The sequence below is a fragment of the Vigna unguiculata genome, chromosome 10 (assembly GCF_004118075.2).
Source record: "Vigna unguiculata cultivar IT97K-499-35 chromosome 10, ASM411807v1, whole genome shotgun sequence".
In the NCBI taxonomy this organism is placed as follows: domain Eukaryota; kingdom Viridiplantae; phylum Streptophyta; class Magnoliopsida; order Fabales; family Fabaceae; genus Vigna; species Vigna unguiculata.
In genome coordinates this window covers 32,431,085-32,453,849 of record NC_040288.1, presented here as the reverse complement: position 1 = coordinate 32,453,849, position 22,765 = coordinate 32,431,085, and the positions used below count along the sequence as shown (strand labels likewise).

The 22,765-nt window shown below is 36.6% G+C and overlaps 1 protein-coding gene across 1 annotated transcript; it reads right to left on the bottom strand.

Annotated features, from left to right (window-relative positions):
• Positions 1 to 2,788: 2,788 nt before the first annotated feature.
• LOC114166574 (phospholipase D gamma 1-like) lies at positions 2,789 to 12,292 on the bottom strand. The gene is made up of 10 exons (XM_028051322.1): positions 10,527 to 12,292; positions 9,378 to 9,494; positions 8,858 to 9,052; positions 6,456 to 6,707; positions 6,274 to 6,342; positions 6,003 to 6,150; positions 5,189 to 5,337; positions 4,426 to 4,605; positions 3,994 to 4,191; positions 2,789 to 3,270 (listed from the first exon to the last, which is right to left on the bottom strand). The coding sequence occupies exons 1-10, from the start codon at positions 11,982 to 11,984 to the stop codon at positions 2,977 to 2,979; spliced, it is 3,060 nt and encodes a 1,019-aa protein (XP_027907123.1). The 5' UTR covers positions 11,985 to 12,292; the 3' UTR covers positions 2,789 to 2,976.
• Positions 12,293 to 22,765: the final 10,473 nt, after the last annotated feature.

Sequence of the window (22,765 nt, the reverse complement as noted above, 5' to 3'; positions counted from 1 at the left end):
GATATATAGAGTTAGAAGATAATCTTTGAAATACTAAAATTCTTTGAACACATGTTATTCCATACATACAAATTCAAGGATCATGCTTAGAAAAACATGATTATTGCTAATTATACTATATATGTACATCATGTTGGCAAGTGTTCAAACATGTAGAGTACACTGAAAGTACTGAATATATTTAGGTATAAGAACAATTTTGAGAATACCCTGTAAGGCTAGTGGCTAACACATCACATGCAGACATCATCCTATACTATACTTTGATTCACAGCCAGAGTTTATGTTCAACACAACTTTAGCAGTGAGCATATAAGCTGAACTGGGATGTCTTTGAATGGCAAACATAGCAAGGGTGCAATAAAAGTGGTGATAAGATGCATCAAGACAACAGACAAAGCCTGCGTTGACCTTTTATCTAATAAATACATTCTTTCTAGAAGTCGAGATTTGTTGCACGTATTAGCTCTAGAATTATTATGGTTATCTGAGTAGTAAATACCACCGACGGATCTAAAACTTAAGTCGATGGAACAAATCAAGTGGCATATTTGTATACTTTCAACTAAACAATGGTCAGCGAGTTCAAACATATAAGATTAGGAATACAAAATAAATTTTTTTTTCGGATACTTAATAATAATTTTAACAAAACCAGACATGTACATGTAGGTCTGTCAGTGATAAGATGCCACTTGAAGGATCCTTTGTTAGTGGAACAAATAGGGAAATTCTAGCTAAATAAAATTTTGTGGCATGAGATGCTCTCACCTTCTGACACAGACAGTCCTTGAAACCATGGAGGAAGAACTCTTGGCTTTGAAGATTGGTTTTGCAATTGGGTTGTTTTGTTTCACACAAATTTGACAGGATGGCCCATGTGTGATAGCAGAGAATATGCTGGAAAAATTGCTGCCACCAGATTGCTTCAGTTATCTTCATCATAAAGTTACACAAGTTTTGAGTTGGAGCTTAATTGGTGTCTTGTGTCTTTCCTATTTTCTGAGGATGGATGAACTTTGTGCCACTTTGGTTATGGTTTTGGTTTTCTTATGGTGTGGCCCAACTTGGTGAATGAACTTTGGGTCCACCAGATACATGGCAATAATTTTTTCTTCTTGTACTCCCATAATTACTATATACACCCCTTACTAATTAAAAAAGACTTGAATACCCTTCTTACTGTACCAAACCATGTGCCATTGTCGCTATTGTCACCACCAGCTCCAACTGCACTCTTTGAGAGGAGGAAGAAGAGAAGCATGTTTTGAAAAACTCCTTCTGAAAGGTATCATATATTTATCTAAGAAGTTTGTTTTGGAAATTTTGTTCCAAAAATCCTATTTTTGAATGTATCTCTTATATTTTGGAAAGTTCATTCTTGAAATTCTATTTTGGTTTCAAAATGCATTTCATGTGTTCTAGAAATTTAGTTTCAAAAGTTCTGTTATGGAAGTCATGTTCTGAAAATTCCAGAAGGAAAGCTTGTTCTAGAAAATTTCCAGAACAGATAATTCAGGAGTTACTTTTACAAAGTTATTTTAAGGAGGTGTGGTCAGAAATTATGGGGGTGCAGGAAGGAGAAACCAATCTCTATAACCAAGGGTCCAATACTTTTAAAGTCTACAACATGTAGGAAAATTTGCAAAGTGGAAAAAACAGTGACAAACATTCTACTTTTACTTAAATGCTTGTTATAAATGGCATTTTTTAACAACGTACCAGAAACAGGAAACTCTTAACTGTGTTTAAACTTTTAAGGAAAACTAAAAAGATTTGAAGAAAGGGCAATGGATTGTTTCTTACCGAATAGGTGCTTTTTGTAAAAGTTACAACTTGTTCATATTTTCACCTTTAGAAATGTAGTTGTATTGTATGATGCTTTGGTTTTCATTGTGTTTGATTTACCACCTTTCTATTCAATTCATGCAAAGCTCTCAACCTAATTGCATTTAACCAAAATGGAAGGAATGACACTTAGATAATCCATTTATGTCACGTTATTGTGTCTTACCCTTTTTTGGTGGCATGCCTAATGTCAACTCCTACCTTGACAATAAAGTTTCAACATATAAACAACCAGTGAAACTCATGAAAATGCAACTTTCTTATTCTTCAATGTAAGAAACGGTCCCTTAAAATTGATATTTTACGAGAAAATGTGATTGTTTAATGAGAGAAGGTGTTTATGCAACCAGTGTGAAACAATGCAATTTCTTTTTTTTCTTGGTAGTAAGATATATCCCTTTGTGAAAGTGACCAAGTTAATCTCTGAAAATGAAGAAATTAGCAAAGTGAGTTCTGTCTGTTTCAACAAAGTCTTTTCCATGCACAACCAGAGAATTGCAACCATGTGTATTAATTATTGTTTTGTTTTGTTTTAGTAATGACATTTCAATTCTGCAACACAATATCATTTGCAGTTGGGTTTTCAATTTATGAATCAAAATTCAATGACAGTTTTTAATTGGTGATGATAGTAACTGTTGCTTGTGACTTGTATGATAGTAACTGCATATTCTGTTGGGAATCTTAAATTCCTTAGAAAGCTTAAGAAAATCACAATTTCTTCCCCATATAAATCACTACAGATAGACAATGCGTGTTGTAAGAAAATCATAATTTCAAAGCCAACAATCTAAACCATTCAGAAAAATTGTGAAGAGATTCAGATGTTACTGATGATTTGCAAAGAAGTATGCCAAGATTATCATTGATTCAGTGTTCCTCTTAGCTGTAGTTTTCTTAGTCACAATTAGCAAAACATGTTTATAGCAGTAAGCGAGACTGATAGAAAAGGAGGGAGTGATAATATTTAGCAAGTGGTTTGTGAGTATACAAGGAAAATGAGTGGAAAAGATTTTATCACTATATACACTGCACAGGTGTTCCTTCAACTACATTGCATTTCAAAATTGTCTCTAATTTACATTCATCGTACATCCTAATGACCAACAATGTGAACATAAAAAATGATCAAATGGTTAGATTTTCCTGAATGGCAATAAACGATCCTATAATCTTTCCACCCACATCAGGGAACTCATCCTGACCAGGAAGGGATCTTACCTTACCCTTTCTATCAACTTCTACAGGGTACTTGAGAAGATGCCCTTTCATCTCTGTTGCATCATTTGATGCATATTGTTTCCAGTTCAGTTCACCCATTGTTCTAATCCTCCTAACACATTCAAGGCTTTCTGGTTCTGAAAAACAGTCTTCAATAGTACCTGTATGTTCTGCCCAAAGTGACATTCTATATCCATGGATCTTCATGGTATAGTTTCACAAAGAATTACAGTCAGTTCAGGAAATGTGTTAATGTCACATAAATGTAAAAGTAACATACTCTGGTGATAACACTATTCTACTATTCTAGCTATTCACAACCCATATTCTTTCACTTCATGCTTAACATAACATATTAGAAGTTACATAGAGTTCCTTCAAAAGTTATATTCATAAATGCATATTTTGTAGCGGAATTGAAGAAGCCAAAGATGCTGGTTTTTTGGCCTGATGACAAGGGCCAGGTTGGCTGGTTGCTTGGATTTAACTCCCCAAGAGTGAGATGTGCAGTTTAGAAGCTAGTGTATGGAATTAGAAATTGTTATACCAGTACATAATGTATCACAACTTCAGCTATTGATTTTTCATTCAATGGTTGCCATAAAGACTTGAGAAAAAGGTTAAATATAATTTTAGTCCCAAACTACTATAAAAAATTGTGTTTAGTCCCTGGACTAAACTATACAGTATTTAGTCTCTATATTTATGAAAGTCAATGTAAAACATATTTCCCAACAAATGGCATGTGGAGTCACATGAGAAACTGTCCACATGTTGTTTGTTGGAAAAGATGTTTACATTCAATTTCATAAAGTACAGGGACTAAATACTCTATAATATAGTTTAGGGCCTAAACACAGTTTTTCATAATAACTTTGGAACAGAAAACACATTTAACAATGTACTGACTTCAAAAAAGCTTACCTGCCCAAGTGGATAAAACTGTCTTCTTGCCCAAGTATGATAAGGTTGGTAGGCACCCATTGCAATCTCAGTGTCCCTTGTTCCTTCCATAGAGCGCTGGTTGATGTTGGCAGACCCCACTATCACATATTCATCATCAACTATCATACCTTTTGAATGAACATAAATCATGAATCGTCGATTGTTTCTACTAATTGCCTGGAAAAAGAGAACCACCACACAAATTTACAGTTACATTCATTAGAAAGTGATTGCATGCCACAAAACAGACCCTTTAAGATGCTTATAATGATAGTCAAATCAAAATATCTGGAACAAACTTTTCTTTTATTCATTGGTACTAGATTAATATAGCTTTACACAAACTCAAAGATTCATGGCACTGTGCAAATAGAAAAATGTAATTGAGAAGGGAAAACATAGAATTCATACTTGTGGACTATTCGCTGGTGGAGGATTTCCAGACACAGTAACATTCTCATACACATCTACTGCCTCCCTATTGCCAAGACAGAAGAAGTTCAAATAGTCTTGTGGAGAGAATGCTGCTTCAAGCCCAACTTCAACCAAAGCCTTGTAAATTGTTTCATACATCATTTGCATTGTTTTATGCTGAAATTATTAATGAAAAAGAGAAGAGAGTAAGAAATGCAAGAACCAAGTCCTTTAAGCAGCTGCTTCAATGTAACAAGAAAAGGCTCAGTAGTTGGATAAAGCAGCTACCTGCTCAAAAGCAGAAAGAATAGAAGAATAAAATGTAGTACTGGTCTATGATTAAAATAGAGCTTATATGCAACTAAATGCCAGGGTCAAAAATTAAAAATCTCAATGACTTGATTTCAAACATTTCATAAAAGGAAAGCCAGAATAGAAGGCAACTGAAAAGAATATTTCTCATAGCCCCTTTCATTTCTATTAAACTATAAACTATAAATAATTAATACTAGATTTTTTTAAAGCATTTTTACACTTTTTATTAAAACATTCAGACTAGTGACGAAGCCAGGATTCTTTTAGAGTATATTCTGGGGCTAGAAATTGCATAACTACTATCAACTTAAAGGTTGTTCCAGCTTCATAATGTTTGTCATGTTTGTTAAAAATCACGATTCATAGAGCAGGATTCCAGGTTGACAATATGAAAGTTCAATCAAAACCCTTGTAAGACAAAAATATCTTGTGAATTGAAGTATACCTGCCAAAATAGAATCCTTTGAGTGGCAGCACCTGTTGGAACACCCTCCGGCCACATTGGAATAACAATGTACACTGCAAATCTCTCATTTGCTCTTATCTTTGCAGCAATCTTCAGTGCAATTTCCATTGGAATTAAATTATTAGCACCTGCAAAAACACGGAAGTTTTAATGTCAAAAGGACATATTTGAAACAATCTAATCAACCTTGTTATTCCTCTTCACCCAGTCTGTGATAGAGAAAATCCACCAGGAGTGTCTAGTGGTGAGAAGTTCAAGTATTTTGCTAGAGGTTGTAGGGTCAAACCTCCTTGCCTATGTAGCCAAAGGAAAAGAGCAACTAAAAGATAAAGTTGACATGTCATGAATGTATACAAGGAACTAAACATTTGATAACACCTTGAAAATACTGTTAGAACAAGTTAAATATTCAATTATTAACCTTCAAAGGAAACCATAAAGGTTTGCTGTATATTTTAGAGAGCTTTGGCTACAAACAATTTAATGATATATAAAAAATGTACCAGACTGTCTGCTATTATATACTCGTGTAATTTCCAGAGCCTTTGATCTATATAAAATGCTGCAAAATAACATGGATTTGAAAGGAAGTGGTCTTTCTTCTTTTAGATAATTTGTAGATCATTCAGTTTAATTAGTAAAATAAAAATTCTGCATAATGAATTTTCCCATAGGATGCTTGATCCTTATAAAAACTAAGATAATATAACAGTTTATGCCTTCAAAATTTTCAGCACAGTAAAAGAAGGAATTCTGGAAAAAAAGGCAAACATGAAAAATAAGAGTTTCATACCAAGGTCTCTATATTGACTCCAATTATATGAAGACCCAATGAAATATTGATTCTCAATATAAATGTAATGTTGTGCAGCGCGAATAGCCTTTATATATGCTGTATGTATACTCATGTCAATCAGTACATTCTTCCCACATACCAGATTCTGCATGAACACAATAATATTTAACTATCCTTTCATCACACATAACATAAGGTGACTCAAGTCTGATGAATTGAAATCTAGCATGAGAAAGAAACTTTAGAAACATTAAAACCTTTCACTTACTGCGCTTGATGCATTTCTTGAAACCTTCGGAAATCCCTTGACAGAATTTGAATCAATTGAACGGAATATCTGTATTCCAAAAGCATGTATATTAATGATTTCCTTTAACTAGTGAAAATAAGAAAAAAATAAACTGCTTCTAGAAATTCTAAATCTCCATTCAGCGCTAATCAACTGAGCACCTGAACATGCCATGATGCAGGATTGTTATCCTCATCAAGATCAAGATCATCAGATGAACTGATAACATCTTTTATTCTGTCTAGCTTAAGTAATGCATCATCATATGAACTTGTAAACTTTTTTAACCCTTTAGGTTTCGCAGCTCTTAACCAGCGCTCCTCAAAGTTGGTCAAAACATCATAAGCTGCTGGACCATCAATTTTAGAATGTAAGTCATGCCATGGCTCCCGTGGACAACCACCAGTATTACCCTATCATTGTACAATCAACATCATCAGAATAATATGATCTTCCTGCCACAAACTATGTTTTGAAATTGGAAGGTTTTTAGTTCTTAGCTACATTCTTCCATTATTTTTTATTGCAAGGCTATAATAGGAGAGCATTTGTCATGAATTTGAGGAAAATTTTAGATGTGTCAAAAATATGGAATAGATTTACATGTTCAAAGACCATCTATATAGCAACAACACATTATATTATAGAGTTGTCAAAGTCAGTAAGTTAATCCAGCTCATCATAGGTTTGAGTTAGAAAGAACCGTAAATTTTGGGACGAGCCAAAATCAAACCTGGCCTAACAAGAATCCAGTCCATCCAAGTTGAACCTATGATGAGCTGGTGGCTCACCAACCTGTGATAATTGTTTGGATGGATGTTATCTAGAATTTTCATCTAATGTTTGTGTTTGGTATGCATATTATATGATATTTATAATTATTATTTACGTGTATTATTTTGTATATATTAAAATATGTCACGGTCAATATATGCATATTAATATGATGATATTGTTGTCAAGGTTATTCCAGTAATTTGGAATTTGGTTCCAACTTTCATATTAGAAAAAAGTAGATTGAAGTAAAAAAAAAAAATCAAAATTAAAAATTTGCAACTTTTAAATTGAGTGGGCCAATCCGTTAGACCCACCAACTCTAATGGGTCAAAACTCATCTTTTTGAAGCTTATTGACGAGTAAGCTAGTGATAAGTACCAAAATTAGTAAATTTCATACGGAATTCTAGCACTTCTGCTTGTAATTTGTGTTTATATGATATTTGATTTTCCCTAATCTAAGAAAAATGAGCTTCAACCACATGTGTCCAAGTTTCTACATAAAAGAAATCATTTGATCCCTATTTTGTGTATTTTCAGATAAATTAAAGTAGAAGAGGAAAGAACTTAAGAAGAGTAAATGAGAAATCAAGAAATAGAGAAAAAAGGGAAAAATTTCTGCCACAGTTTGCTCAAGCCAAAGCAATCTTGCCCAAGCAAGAACACTTGCAGCCATTCTCGCCTAAGCGAGAAGCACCTCACCCAAGCGAGAGTTCGAGCAGAAGACAGTTAAGTTTGGCATTTCTCGCCTAAGCAAGAATAGCTTTGCTCAAGTGAGATGACTTTTCTTCAGCATGAAGTATCTTCTCGCTTAGACGAGGATCAGGTGGCTTATGCGAAAACTCATGCAGTATCTATATTCCTTGAGTTCAGAAAGTGAAAAGGTGAGAAAGCAAGAACTTTTGCATCAGGTGCTAGAGAACCACGGAAAGGGCGATGAAGCATCATCTTTATATATTCTTCTTTAGCTCTTAGGATTTCAATGGCTGCCATGTGTGGCTAATCCTTTCTCTTGGGATTGAATGTAATCAATTCAAATTTGGATGTAATATGGTGATATTTATATATAACATTTCTGTTTCTACTCAATATTGGTATTATTGTCTGTTTTTAATGCTTGATTCTATCTGATCAATAAACTCCTAATTATGATTTTTAGATCTGACCGGAAAATATTTCTAAAGATCTGATCTGAACAATGATACTTTATGTATTGTGATGCTAGGAATAGATTTCAAAATGTGAGGAATCAGTATAAATGATTTTTGGGTGTTGCATCAATATTGGTAAATTCAAATGTTGTATGTTTATATTCTCCTAATGAACTTTTTCTAAACTTTCTACTTTTACTGTGTTACTTGTATGCAAATTTAGTATTACAAATGATGATGAATCAAATGAATATCTTTGTATATACGCCAATTGAGATAATTATTTATTTTAATTGAATCCGTTCCCTGTGGGATCGACACTCTTACTTCAAAATCATTATACTATAGTTAAATTTGGTACGCTTGCCAAGAGACCAACAGCTAGGTTGGCCCACCAAGTTGCCAACTCTTGGTGGGCTAGGCTGAGTAGTCCATTTTGACAACTCTAATTATATGTGAGGCTCTAAATATGAGTGGAAAAGTTTGGTTTCTTTGTTGTAATTTGGTTTCTTCAAGAACTACTAAAAAATGGAGTTATAAACCTTTGTGGCTTTAATTTAAGCATTTACTTTTGTTGTTTACAAAATGATTGATGGATAAATCTAGTAATAATACAACCAAACACAAATATACTACCGTGAAAGTAGGGTTGTGATAGTCATCCTTATGCAGTGTCTCCAGTGTCCTAAAGATAGGATGGTGAGGATTATCATATCGCCCATCACACAAATCAAGTCCACCAACAAATGCCACAATTTTTCTTTTGCCATTTCCAGCATCAGCATCCACAATTACAGTTTTTTGATGATGTGTATATATTGTTTCAACTTCCTGATAATTAGAAAGAAAAAAGTTATTTTCGAACTCTAAAACTGAGTTGTAGAAGTATGTGAACATATTATATACAGAGACCAATGCAAAGATGCAGAAATAGAAACCGCTACAGAAACTAAACCTTGTCATAAATCCTGTCATTCATAACAAGAAGTTAGGCAAACTACCAAATGGAACCACCCCATCAGTAGTAGTATGTCCATCATAAAGTATATATACTGAACTGGAACAGGAGGAGATTGTTTAAAATCTTCTAAGACAATGAATCAACTGTTCCAGTAAATAAAAATATTTTAACGGTAGAATCATTGTCAAACCAAACCTTTTGTTTGGCCCAGCTGTGTCGTTTTCCAGCAATGCGGGGACAAAGCAGCACTTGCACAGAAGAGTGCTTGAAAAATCGTCTAGTTTCCTCATCATGAGTTGCCATTACACCATCCTGTATGTAGAACAAAATAAGTTTGCATAATTAAAATAAAATCATATCATAAAACTAAGATTTCAATGAAAAAAGCAAAATTTATTTAAAAGTCTTAAAATCAAAATAAAGTATATTTCATAAACCAAGCTAGAAATGTTAATAAAAAAGGACAAAATAATGACTTTGCAAGATCACATACCATATGGAAACAATCATTTAGATTAGGTCAATAGAAAGTTACCTATTATTAGTATTACTTGAAGACAGATTAATTGTATATGGAAAAGAAAAACCACAAGCCAATATATATAAAGTCCAATATCCAACTGCAAACAGAGATATATTTGAAGATAACATTGACCTATTTAGGCCCATGTCAGTCATTGGAAAGACAAAAACATAGCTTTTACTAACTGTTACTGAACTATGATCAGAGCATGAAGAAAGCCATTTCATCTCTGTATTATTTCATGTGAGAAATGATACATGTTATAGAAAGAAGGAATACCACAGAAAAGGAAATTATAAGTAGCATATTCTCAGAATTAACTAAGGACTACAAAATTACAAACAATAGATGAAAATAAAGATTAGAATGAATGACAGTAATCCTTCAAAAATAAATGAGATGCTCCGATTCTCCTAAAATTTAGAGTGCGGCTTCCAAGATGAATAGTGAACTCACTTGCCCTTGTTAAATATACAATCAACTCTTGAACAATTTTTACGTTCTTCAGTTTCTATTTGCATAACCAACATCATCCACTTCTTTCCATTGTTAGTTTCAAAGCTGTCACTTGTCACAATCAAAAAATTTCCAAAAGAAATAGAATGACTTAATTATGATAACAATATGCAGCAAAAACTTAAACATGCAGACATTTGCAAACCATGTCCTACATTGGATATCAATTTCAAATTAATCCATTGTAACACATACTTTCCTGTTCAACTGACTTGGAATGAGTGCAAACAATAAACCGAACACACACCTAATCCTCCCCAAAACAGAAATACAGTATTAGGCAACATAAAAGAAACATTACAAACCATTTTGTAACCAAGAATGCTTCTTGATGTAGGGTCATCCCATACAAGTAGAAGCACTCTTACTCCCTCCGATGACTTAGTCCTAAGAAGTTCACCCAGGGTGGAATCTGTTGCATTGTCAGTATCCCTTAACAACCTAACTTTGTGCCACACAGACCACCCCGTAATGTAAACCAATCTCTGAGCTGCACGTATGGCTTCAAAGATGTCATTCCAACACTTTCCATGATTATAATGCAAGCCATGGTTAAGCATAACATTAGGTAGAGAACCACTTGGGACATGAGCATCTTGATAAAGAGTTACAGTTCCCCCTTTCCTCAATGGAAAATACGTGCCAGGAACCCCATGATATTCAGGACCAGCTCCAACTCCTTGATCATATGTGATGAGTTTCTCAATTGGAATGTACTGAATGGATAATCTCAAGACAGCACCTGGCTTACAAGGCTTCCCACTGCTATTCAGAATAGGGTAGTTCCCATTTATCTTTTCCCCTGAGTATATTTGTTCAGCTGGAACTGCCACAACACCAATGAGCTGCGAACCCACCACATCACTGTCCTTCACAACAAAATGAACTTCAGCCACATGATGTGCAACAGGAGCATAGAAATGTTGCTCCCACACAGGATTTTCACTATTGCTAATCACAGAAGTCCTCCCAATTACAGCATTTGACACAGAAATTGTTACATAAGGATCACTGGTAATCTTCCGGCTCACCGTTCCATCCACCTTGTTGACATTTACAGGCAACTTCCCAAACACATCTCCCAAAGTCTTGTGGAACATGTCCATGTTTGGAAGGTGTTTGGCTCGATGAACCCAAATATCCAAATTCCCATGCAGGAGCAGAACTGGCAGAGACGCTTTGTTCTGAACTGGGACAATCTGCAAGCTCTGATTACTCATTGAGTCATCAGATTGAGCAGAAGGTCTAGTAGGGTCCTCTTTATCCAAATCTGAGGGGGAGTAGATAGAGAATCCAAAAAACTCATCTCTATAGTAATTTGAAATTGAAGGGGATTGTGTCAACAATGCAAGTGTACTTGTGGTCTCAGACAGCCTGACAATGCTCATGTGATCATCCAAAGGAGGGTGAATAGAAACCACAGGAGGCTTATAACTATCACTACTTGGAGGATCGTGGTCAGGGTAAGGATAAGTATCGGTTGATTGAGGCATAGAAATGTCATAGGAATCATGAGATGGTGGTGATGGTGGAGGATGAGAAGGAGAAGGGTATGTGAAATGGCGTGTGTGGCTAGAATAAGGTGCTGAGGGTGGTGGAGAAGGTGGGGGGTATGAGTAGTTGAAGGTATCTGGAGCATTTGGTGGATATGGATACGGTGGTCGTGCATATGGATCAGGAGGAGGGTATTGAGGGGTGTTGCCAGGGTAGAAATAAGGGCTTGGATACCCATATGGAGGTTGTGAAGACCCATAATTGTCCATTGATGGAAACAACTCACAATTGAATTATCGGTTTAACTTCAAGATTTGATCTTTCATGCAAAAGGGTCACACCCCAGATGGAATTAGCACAAGGGCAATTGATTGCACACAGAAGACACAAGAAAACATTGAATTGAAACTGATCGCGTGAAGAATTATTAGGAAATTTTTGGATAATGTTGTTAATACAAATAGAAGGTGCACCAGAGAATTAAGGAAGTTGGGTGAAAAACAATAATTGTTTGAGGAAAGAGAGAGAAAGGTTTATGATTTCGAAGGTTCGACGAGGAAGAAGAAGAAGAAGAAGATGCATTACATTGCATTGCATGGAAATGGAAATGGTCCCACTGATAACTTCTACCAAGTTAAGGAACGTTTTTTCTTTTTTTTTCTTTTTTCATAGTTATTAATTGAGAATGATAAATTTAATATCTCCAAAATCAAAATATATTTAATTCTTTCTTTTTTAAATAATATAAATGATAAAAGAATTAAAAATCTAAAATTAAATCCCATTTCTTAATTTCGGTATGAAAAACTTAAAAGTCAAAGAGAGTATACAATTATTTTTTGTTTCCAATCAATTATTTAAACCTGATAAATGTTTAATTAAATTTTGGTATGTAATTTGGATTGACTTCAAGTATAAATTAAAATTTAAACTAAACGAATAGTAGTCCAATAATTTTTTTTTCATAAAATAAAGAAAATTTATCTTAAGCTTATAATCAGTTTTGTATTAATATATTTAAAATGTGAGAACTATACATAAAACAACACAAACGGATTTAGCGTATATGTGTAACAATAAAGACAATAAGTACTTTTACTTAAAACAAAATGCCTTTAGTTTTTCTCATAAGATAATTCTTTTAAATAATAATTCAAGTTTTTTGGTAAAAAAAATAATAAAATATAAAAAATAAATAAATGAAGTTAATTTTGATGCTTTTAAAAAGTTGAATTAAAATGTTACCTGCGCAGTCGGTTACCCGAAGACAAAAAGACAAGAAAACAAAAAATATCTGATTCTGTTTAATATTTGATAATATGTAAAGTCAAAGTTCAGAACTATTTTATAATCCTCAGAAGTATTAGCAACGGAAACAACGTCCGATACAGAAAACATAAACTATTGGTGCCTCAAACCGTCATAAATAATACTCGCATGTGTTACCATTGCCAACAACAAAGCTATTGAATTAGATTATGTACAATGGTATATATGGTGATGAAAAGTTTCTTATGAGATTTTATTTAGTTCATTTGAAATTGAAAAATGTGTTTGTATGTCTGGTTTAATTTTTAAATATAATCCTTTATACAGAAAAAAAGTTTTAGTTAATATTTTGCATGAAACTATATCTATAAAAAAGTGAGAATTCAATATTTCTACAGTATAGTAAAAAAAAAATCTCTACGTTAAAAAACATCATATCATTTTTAGTAGATTATTTATTGCGATAAAAGTTTAATTTTTGTTATTAATAATATTTTTATTAATAAAATAAGATATAACTATTTTCATTCATCAACTTCATTAATAATGATCTTTGGTGTGATTTTTTCTCTTGTATCTAATGTTTCACTAGAATGTCCTCTTTGGTGTATTTCTTACTTAAATCTATTTTTAAATTAAATTTAAGAATTTAAAAGCTTCTAAATTAAAATATTTTTCAAAGAGCTTTTTTAGATGTTTAGTATAAATGGGGTTTAAAAATGATGAAGATTAACATTTTAAGTTATATTTTAAATATAAATTATATTATTTTTATTTTATTTCGTTTTCTCTTTAAATATTTCTCAATATATTTTCTTTATTTTTTTAACTTTTAACTTTTATTTTTTTTTTCTTTGACTAGAGTATAGTAGAAGACAAGAGAAAATAGAAAATCTATGTGTCATATTTTTGTTTAAAGCATTTTTTCCTTTCTTTCAAATCTCTAATTCTATTTTTTTCTTTTTAGGTTTGTAAAGTATATGAGCTAGTTATATAAATTCCTCTTGATCTTCCTAACTTGATTTGCCTTTTTGTTTTTTTTAAAAAACACTAAATTAGTAGAATTGTCAATTTGATCTGTAACTCTAATCCACATGGATTGGGACAAAAAAAAGTTTATAAGACAAAAAAAACTCTCAAGTGAAAAAGTCTATAGCCAAAATATCGCAAAAAGTCTTGTCTCCAAGGACTAATTCATTGAATTTTTTTTAAGCATGAAAAAATATATTTTTATAAAATATATTATTGAACATATAAGTAACAATTACTAAAAAACTAAAAACTTCAGCTTGAACCGACCTTCGGTCTGAATCAACCGTCTCAATCTTTGGTTTGGATTGACACGTCTAAAGCTTTGGTCTAGATCAGTCTATCTCAACTTTCGGTCCGGACCAACATGTCTCAACCTTCGACTTGTACTAACCAAACTCAACCTTTGACCCGTGACGATCTGGTGTAATCATTGGTCGGTAACGATCCGTCTCAACTTTCATGAGCTAACCTGATTCGATCTTCAATTCAACTCGACCCTCTACCTTTCATGATCAGAAGAGAGTCTATTGCAAATGTCAGGCCAATCTTTGAGTAACAACTCTTAAATTTTGTTGCAAGTCATTGATTGACTATGACATAGCACCCTTTTCGAAACCATGTATGCTACCAGGAGTGAATGTTGGAGTCATATGCAACCTTGTATTCCCAGAATGGTTGATTACTATGCTGTTTGCTGTCTTTCTCACCTGGTGTACCTCAAAGACTTGCAACAGTGGAGTGGTGTTTTGGAAGATTGAATCAGAAGAGAGGAAGAAAAAGGATGGATTTGAGGGGCTTGAAAACGGACTATTTGAATGGTTTTAATCCGTGGAGTGATGTTATACATTCACTAAACCTGCTTAATTTACTTCACATACTATAATTTGTAACACTGGTTTTAGAATTGAATTTATAAATGTGAAGTTATTAATAAGCATAACAAGAACAGTGTATATAATTTTTTAGTGTATACAATTTATAAATCCCAGAGTTGATTAAAAAACATTCCTTCCAGTGTATACAATTTTTTTAATCTCTAATTTATATTATCCACTCTTATGAATTAAAAAAAAGATTAAAAATACCATGTATTGAAGCTAAAAAGTAATTTTAAATATAAATCTTATTATACTTTTCTTTATCTGTAAAATTTACATATGAAATAATTGTTCCTCCGTATTTCATTATTACTCATTAACAAATCAATTTCTATTCACTTTAGAAGCGTTAATTGTGCCATACATTCCAATTACTTAATTTGAACTAATTCAACACAAATAAATTAAGTTCATGATTTATTGAAACTGAACTGATTCAATCTCAATAATAATGTCTAACCCAATGCTTAATTTGACTTAAATCATGTGATATTAATAAAATAATATTAGTATAACTATTATTCAACTTGTGAGAACCCTTCTTTAATTTTCTTTCTTATCCATAAACCCTCTCTCTGCTACCAACTTCACAGAAACAACACTTCACCCTCATCTTGCACCTTTCTCCCTCTCTACTTTTCTCTACCTTCTCTCTACTAGAAAACATTGTGAATTTTCGTCCAAGAGTCTGAATCATTCTCTTCTGTTACAGAATTTAGACCCGAGGCTTGTTCAGGACCACTTCCTCAAGTTGAGCCTCCCCTCCCTACGCGTAAGTCAATCTCAATTTCTCCCTTGCCTTCCAATTTTCGAATTTTGAGTACTTCCATCTTTCTGGGTTGAGTTTGGGCCTGTTCTTACACTTAACATTTGTAATTCAGTACCTTAGGTTGTGAGATTGAGGTGCCCCTAATTGAAAGAGTTCTTACTTATGATAATTGCAAAGGTAAAGGAAGCTAACCATTTTTACTCAAATTCGTATAGAAATCTGCTTGATGAGTCTGAATTGCATGTTTAAGTGTTGAAATGATGTTTGAATTGCATGAATTGGGGAGTGTTGATTTGTGTGTGAAGAATCTGGGCTCCTGCATGTGGGAACAGGTTCGTAATCTGGTATTTTTGCCTAGGCGAGTGACTCTCGTCTGAGCGAAAACACCAGAAAACCCACCCATGTTCCTACGCGAAGCCTCGCCTAGGCGAGTTGAAGTCGCTTGAGCGAGAGACACTCTCGTCTAAGCGAACCAGCTTAGCCTGAGTCAGAGTTCGCCCAGGTTTTTATTTTTGCCACTGTTAGAGCCTCGCTCAGGCGAGACTGACTGGCCTAAGCGAGATGGCCTCTCGCCTGGGCTAGATTGTCTAGCTTGAGCGAGAATCACTGCAGTGGGAGGTTTGTGGTTCTGTTGTAAAGAATGAAGTTATATGTGTAAATGAAACTTTGCACCATTAGTCTCTTATATGCTTGAAATGCTATGTTAATATTATGTGTGGTGAAATTTAATGAACATGAATTAAGAGAGGTTGTGGTTGAATGGAATTTCAAGGGAAATTCAGATGAGTATGTTAGTGTGTGTAAGGATGTGAGGAATCCGTATTGGTTGGTATCCTGAAACTCCAATAATCATTCACGCTCAAATAGAGCAGAATGGATTATGTCGTGAGGAGTAGCAGGATGTCCTTGTCTTTGGACTTGATCAAGTCCTAGACGTGAAGGGGACTTACCCTGGGAACGGTCGGGTGATAACCCCTTGTGTCTTGACTCTGCAGAGTTTGGGAACCGTTACAGGTGCAAGCCACCAAAAGCTCCAATGTCTTTTACATAATCCGGATATTGAGTCTAGAGTCATGTATATTGTACTGTGTTATGGAAGCTTAACTTTTTGTGGTGAATGTGATAAGTTCTGATTCATACTCAATATTAAATTGCATGAATTCTCTTATTCAAGTTAGCTTACCCTTTTTGTTTATGTTTGTTTTTCCTTGTGTTTTCTTCTTTGCAATGATCACCTACGGTTGGTGTGAGCAGAGCTGAATCCAGATGAAGATACCCCTCTCCTGGATAGGAGCTGATCTTGGGCTTGGAATTCAATGGTGACCTTTTGGGTTAGGTTCCTTGGAGTTTAAGTCGTAGGAACTGACTTCTCCTTGTATAGACTATGCTTGTTTATAGGGACTTATATGGTTATTTTGGATGACTGTATCAGCACTCTATAACTGTTTATACATACTTCTGCTTTGTTTGATCATGATGTTAATATTTTATTAGTGGCGTGAAAACTATTAAAATGATGATACATTTTTGGTATCAGAGCAGTAGTTCCTTTAGGGTTTGTACGTGTGAGCTTGCTTAGTTTCTGTTGTGTGTTTCTCATAGTGTTTTGGTGTAGTTGTGGTATGTGTTAGCTAGACTGATGGTTCCTCTCTTTGTGTGGTCAGTGCTATGGCACCTAGGCCTCCCCCTCCTCCTCTTCCAAACTTGGATAACTCTCACTTGGTGGGGACCATTGAGGCGATGATAAGAGCCATGCAGCAACAGAATGCTAACATGGTGAATCAACACAACCTGGCCTTGCAGTAGATGGATTCTGCTAGGCTAGCAGCGGAGTCAACTCAGTAGAGGCATTTGGAAGCCCTGCATCAGATGGGGGAGAATCGTTCCACAGCTGGATCTTCCCAAGCTCCACCACCACGAGTACATAGTGGTGTTTGGAGGATTTTCTTCAACATCATCCATCCCGCTTCGATGGCAAGACTACCCCGGATGAGGCAGATCAGTGGATGAGAGATATGGAGTGGATTTATGATGCTAAGAGGTGCCCAGTAGAGAATAGGCTGGCATATTCTGAGTATCTGCTTGTTGGAGAGTTGTCCACTGGTGGTCTAGTATGAAGATGATGCTAGAAGACAACACATAGTCTGTTACTTAGGAGTTGTTCAAGAAGAAGTTTTATGTTGAGTACTTCCTAGATAGTGTGAGGTATGTCAAAGAGGTTGAGTTCTTGCAGCTGATGCAAGGAGATATGTTAGTATCAGAGTATGCTGAAAAGTTCAAGCACCTGGCAGATTCCACACCTTGAGGATGGCTGAGGATTGGCAGTGTAGGAAGTTTGAAAATGGGTTAAGAGGTGATCTCAAACTCATGGTGGCTCCACTCTCTATCAAGGAATTCCCTGCCTTTGTGGAGAAAGCAAGGGTAATAGAGAAGTTAAAAGCTGAAGTTGAAGCTCAACAACAGCCTTAACAGAAGGTGGGAGGACCATTGAGGTCCACGAGTCGACAAGATGATAGGAGGAAACCCTACTCTAGATCTCAACCTCAGGGGTCTAGTAGATTCTCACGTCAGTCTCATCAGCATCAATCTCACAGGCTGCAATGTTATTATTGTGGAGGGCCCCACATGAGGAGTGCTTACCCTTAGCTTGGCGACAGGCAAACATGTCACAGATGTGGCCAGGAGGGCCACTTCCTCAGAGATTGCCCCACTGGTAGGAGTGTAGTCTCAGCCACAACAGACACGGGGAAGTGCAAGACCTCAGACAGTTGGTCGAGTGTACGCCATGACGGGTACAAAGGCGGCTGGATCAGGTAACCTCATTATCGAGTCTTGTGTGATTGTTGGTAGGAACTTGCATGTCTTATATGATTCTGGAGAGACACACTCCTTTGTGTCAGAATCTAAAGTGGTAGAGTTGGGTCTTACGGTGAGGGAACTCCAGTATGACCTGGTGGTGTCCACGCCTGCTTCTGGGTTGGTCAGAACCTCGACAATGTGTGCTAGATGTTTGATCGAGGTTGAGGGACGCAAGTATAGGGTAAACCTTATCTGTTTACCTCTGAAAGGGTTAGATGTAATCTTGGGAATGGATTGACTATCTGCTAATCACATTCTCATTGATTGCAATGAGAAAAAAGGTGTTGTTTCCCAGCTCAAAGGATGAAGATTTGTTGTTGTCCTCACAACGGGTGGATCAAGCAATTAAGGAAGGATCTTAGTGTTTCCTAATTCTGACTCAACTATCTGTTGAGAGTGGAGATGGGAATCTTGAGACGCTTGTGGTAAGGGATTTCTCATATGTATTCCCTGAAGATGTACCTGGCCTACCCTTTCCTAGGGAGATGGAGTTCCCCATTGATCTGGTGCCCGGAGCAAGACCAATATCAATAGCACCTTACAGAATGGCTCCCGTCGAGCTAGTAGAGTTGAAGAAGAAGATAGAAGAACTACTAGAGAAACAGTTTATCCGACCGAGCGTATCACCTTGGGGAGCGCTAGTGTTGTTGGTTAAAAAGAAAGACGACAGTTCTAGGCTCTATGTGGATTACATGCAACTAAACAAGTTGACCATCAAGAACAAATATCCTCTGCCAAGGATAGATGACTTGATGGATCAGTTGCACAGTACTTCGGTGTTTTCTAAGATCGACTTGAGATCGGGGTACCATCAGATTAGAGTTAAGTCTGATGATGTGCAGAAGACCGCTTTCAGATCTAGATATGGGCACTACGAGTACGTAGTGATGCCTTTCGGTATGACTAACGTCTATGTCTTGTTCGTGGACTATATGAACAGAATCTTCAGGGCCATTTCTAGACAAGTTTGTGGTGGTTTTCATCGACGACATCCTGATATACTACCGAACTCGTGAAAAGCATGCAAAGCATCTGAGGACAATTCTGAGCATCTTGAGAGAGAAGCAGCTGTATGCAAAACTGTCAAAGTGCGAGTTTTGGATGACCACGGTCCAATTCTTAGGGCATATGATCTCAGCTCAGGACATATTTGTGGATCCATCCAAGGTGGAAGCTGTGTTAAAGTGGGAGCGTCCTAAGTCAGCGACTGAAATTAGGAACTTTGTGGGGTTGGCAGGCTACTATAGGAGGTTCATTGAGGGATTTTCCAAGATTATAGCACCCTTGACTCAACTGACTCGCAAAGATCAGCCTTTTGCTTGGACCGACCGTTGCGAAGAAAGCTTTCAAGAGTTGAAGCAGAAGTTGACTAGTGCCCCCATGCTAGTAATTCATGATACCAGTAGACCCTTTGAGGTTTACAGTGATGCCTCCCATCAGAGATTAAAGTGCGTTCTAATGCAAGAACGAAGAGTGGTTGCCTACGCCTCAAGACAGCTGAGAAGTCATGAGAAGAACTACCCCACACACGATCTGGAGTTAGCAGCTGTAGTGTTTGCACTGAAAATATGGAGACATTATTTATGTGGTGCTCAGTTTCAGGTTTTCAGTGACCACAAGAGTCTGAAGTACCTGTTTGACCAGAAAGAGTTGAACATGAGACAGAGATGATGGATGGAGTTCTTAAAGGACTTTGATTTTGAGTTGTTGTACCACCCGGGAAAAGCAAATGTGGTGGCTGATGCCCTAAGCCGAAAAACAGTCCATGTATCTTATATGATGGCTAGGGAATTGGATTTGGTGGAGCAGTTCAGAGACATGCAGTTGCAGGTTGTTTTAGGAGAAGGTGTCATTAGATGCAATCACCTAGCTGCATCTAGTGATTTCCTTGGCCTGATAAAGGAGAGGCAACTATCTGACCCCAAACTGCAGAGAACGGTAGAGTTGCTTGGAACTGAGAAAGCCAAGGACTTTATGATAGGAAGTGATGGGGTGTTAAGGTTCAGAGGCAGGGTCTGCATACCTGAAGATTTGGAGGTGAAAGGTATGATTCTTGAAGAGGGGCACAAGAGTCGTTTTAGCATGCTCCCAGGCATGACTAAAATGTATCATGATTTGAAAGAATCTTTCTGGTGGTCGAGAATGAAGTCAAATGTTGCTCGGTATGTGTCACCTTGCTTGACCTGTCAGAAGGCTAAGGCGGAACATTAGAGACTTGGAGGGATGCTGCAACAATTGGAGATCCCGAAGTGGAAATGGGATAACATTGCTATGGATTTTGTTACCCATTTACCACAGACGGTGAGGAGCCATGATGCCATATGGGTTATAGTAGACCGTCTGACCAAGAATGCCCACTTCCTAGCAGTGAATCTGAGGATGTCTATGACGAAACTGGCACAGTTGTATATCAGTGAGATTGTGAGATTGCATGGAGTGTCGTCGAGCATAGTCGTTGATAGGGATCCACGATTCACATCTCATTTTTGGCAGATATTGTAGAGTGCCCTAGGCAGCAGACTGACTATGAGCTCAGCTTATCACCCCCAGACAAATGGCCAGTCCGAGAGGACAATCCAGTCTCTTGAGGATCTCTTGCGGGCGTGTGTGTTTGATTATCTTGGTGCATGGGACAAGGTCCTGCCTTTGGTGGAGTGTACCTATAATAAAAGCTTCCATGCAAGCATTGACATGACGCCATATGAAGCTCTCTATGGCTGAAGGTGCAGGCCTCCTTTGTGTTGGTACCAAGATGGTGAGTCAGTGGTAGTGGGACCAGAGTTACTGAGGCAGACTACTGAGAAGGTCAAGCTAATACAAGATAGGATGAAGGCATCTCAGAGCAGGCATAAATCCTATGCTGATCAAAGGAGAAGACCTTTGGAGTTTGTAGCTGGAGACCATGTTTTCTTGAGGATTACCCCGACTATTAGTGTAGGAAGGGCTATTCGCTCGAGAAAGCTATCTCCCAAGTTCATTAGTCCATATCAGATTTTGAGGAACATTGGATCGGTGGCTTATGAGATCGCCCTATCTCCGCAGTTGGCCAACCTCCACTCAGTATTTCACGTCTCACAGCTCAGGAAATATGTGTCTAACCCCTCACATGTGCTTGAGGCAGAAGATTTACAGATTAGAGAAGATCTCTCAATGGAGGTTCAGTCTGTTGGTCTTGGAGATAGCCAGACGAGGCAGCTCAGAGGGAAATCCATCGATCTAGTCCAGGTTATCTGGAACAAGAGAACGGGCGATTCCACTTGGGAATTAGAAGACGACGTGAGAAAGTCTTATCCACACCTATTCTTTGGTAAGTCTCAATTTTTGGGTCGAAAATTTTTGTTGATGGGGAGAATGTGAGAACCCCTCTTTAATTTTCTTTCTTATCCATAAACCCTCTCTCTTTGCTACCAACTTCACAGAAACAACACTTCACCCTCACCTTGCACCCTTCTCCCTCTCTACTTTTCTCTGCCTTCTCTCTACCAAAAAACATTCTGAATTTTTGTCCAAAAGTCTGAATCATTCTCTTTTGTTACAGAATTCAGAGCTGAGGCTAGTTCAGGACCACTTCCTCAAGCTGAGCCTCCCCTCCCTACGCGTAAGTCAATCTCAATTTCTCCCTTGCCTTCCAAATTTCTAATTTTGAGACTTCCATCTTTCTAGGTTGAGTTTGGGCATGTTCTTACACTTAACATTTGTAATTCAGTACCTTAGGTTGTGAGATTGAGGTGCCCCTAGGTGAAAGAGTTCTTACTTGTGATAATTGCAAAGGTAAGGGAAGCTAACCATTTTTACTCAAATTCATATAAAAATCTGCTTAATGAGTCTGAATTGCATGTTTAAGTGTTGAAATGATGTTTGAATTGCATGAATTGGTGAGTGTTGATTTGTGTGTGAAGAATCTGGACTCTTGCATGTGGGAACAGGTTCGTAATATGATATTTTCGCCTAGGCGAGTGACTCTTGCCTGAGCGAAAACACCAGAAAACCCACCCTATTTCTGCATGAAGCCTCGCCTAGGCGAGCTGAAGTTGCTTGAGCGAAAGGCACTCTCATCTAAATGAACCAGCTTAGCCTGAGCCAGAGTTTGCCCAGGTTTTTATTCTTGCCACTGTTTAGAGCCTCGCTCAGGCGAGACTGACTGGCTTAAGCGAGATGGCCTCTCGCCTAGGCTAGATTGTCTAGCTTGAGCGAGAATCACTGCAGTGGGAGGTTTGTGGTTCTGTTGTAAAGAATGAAGTTA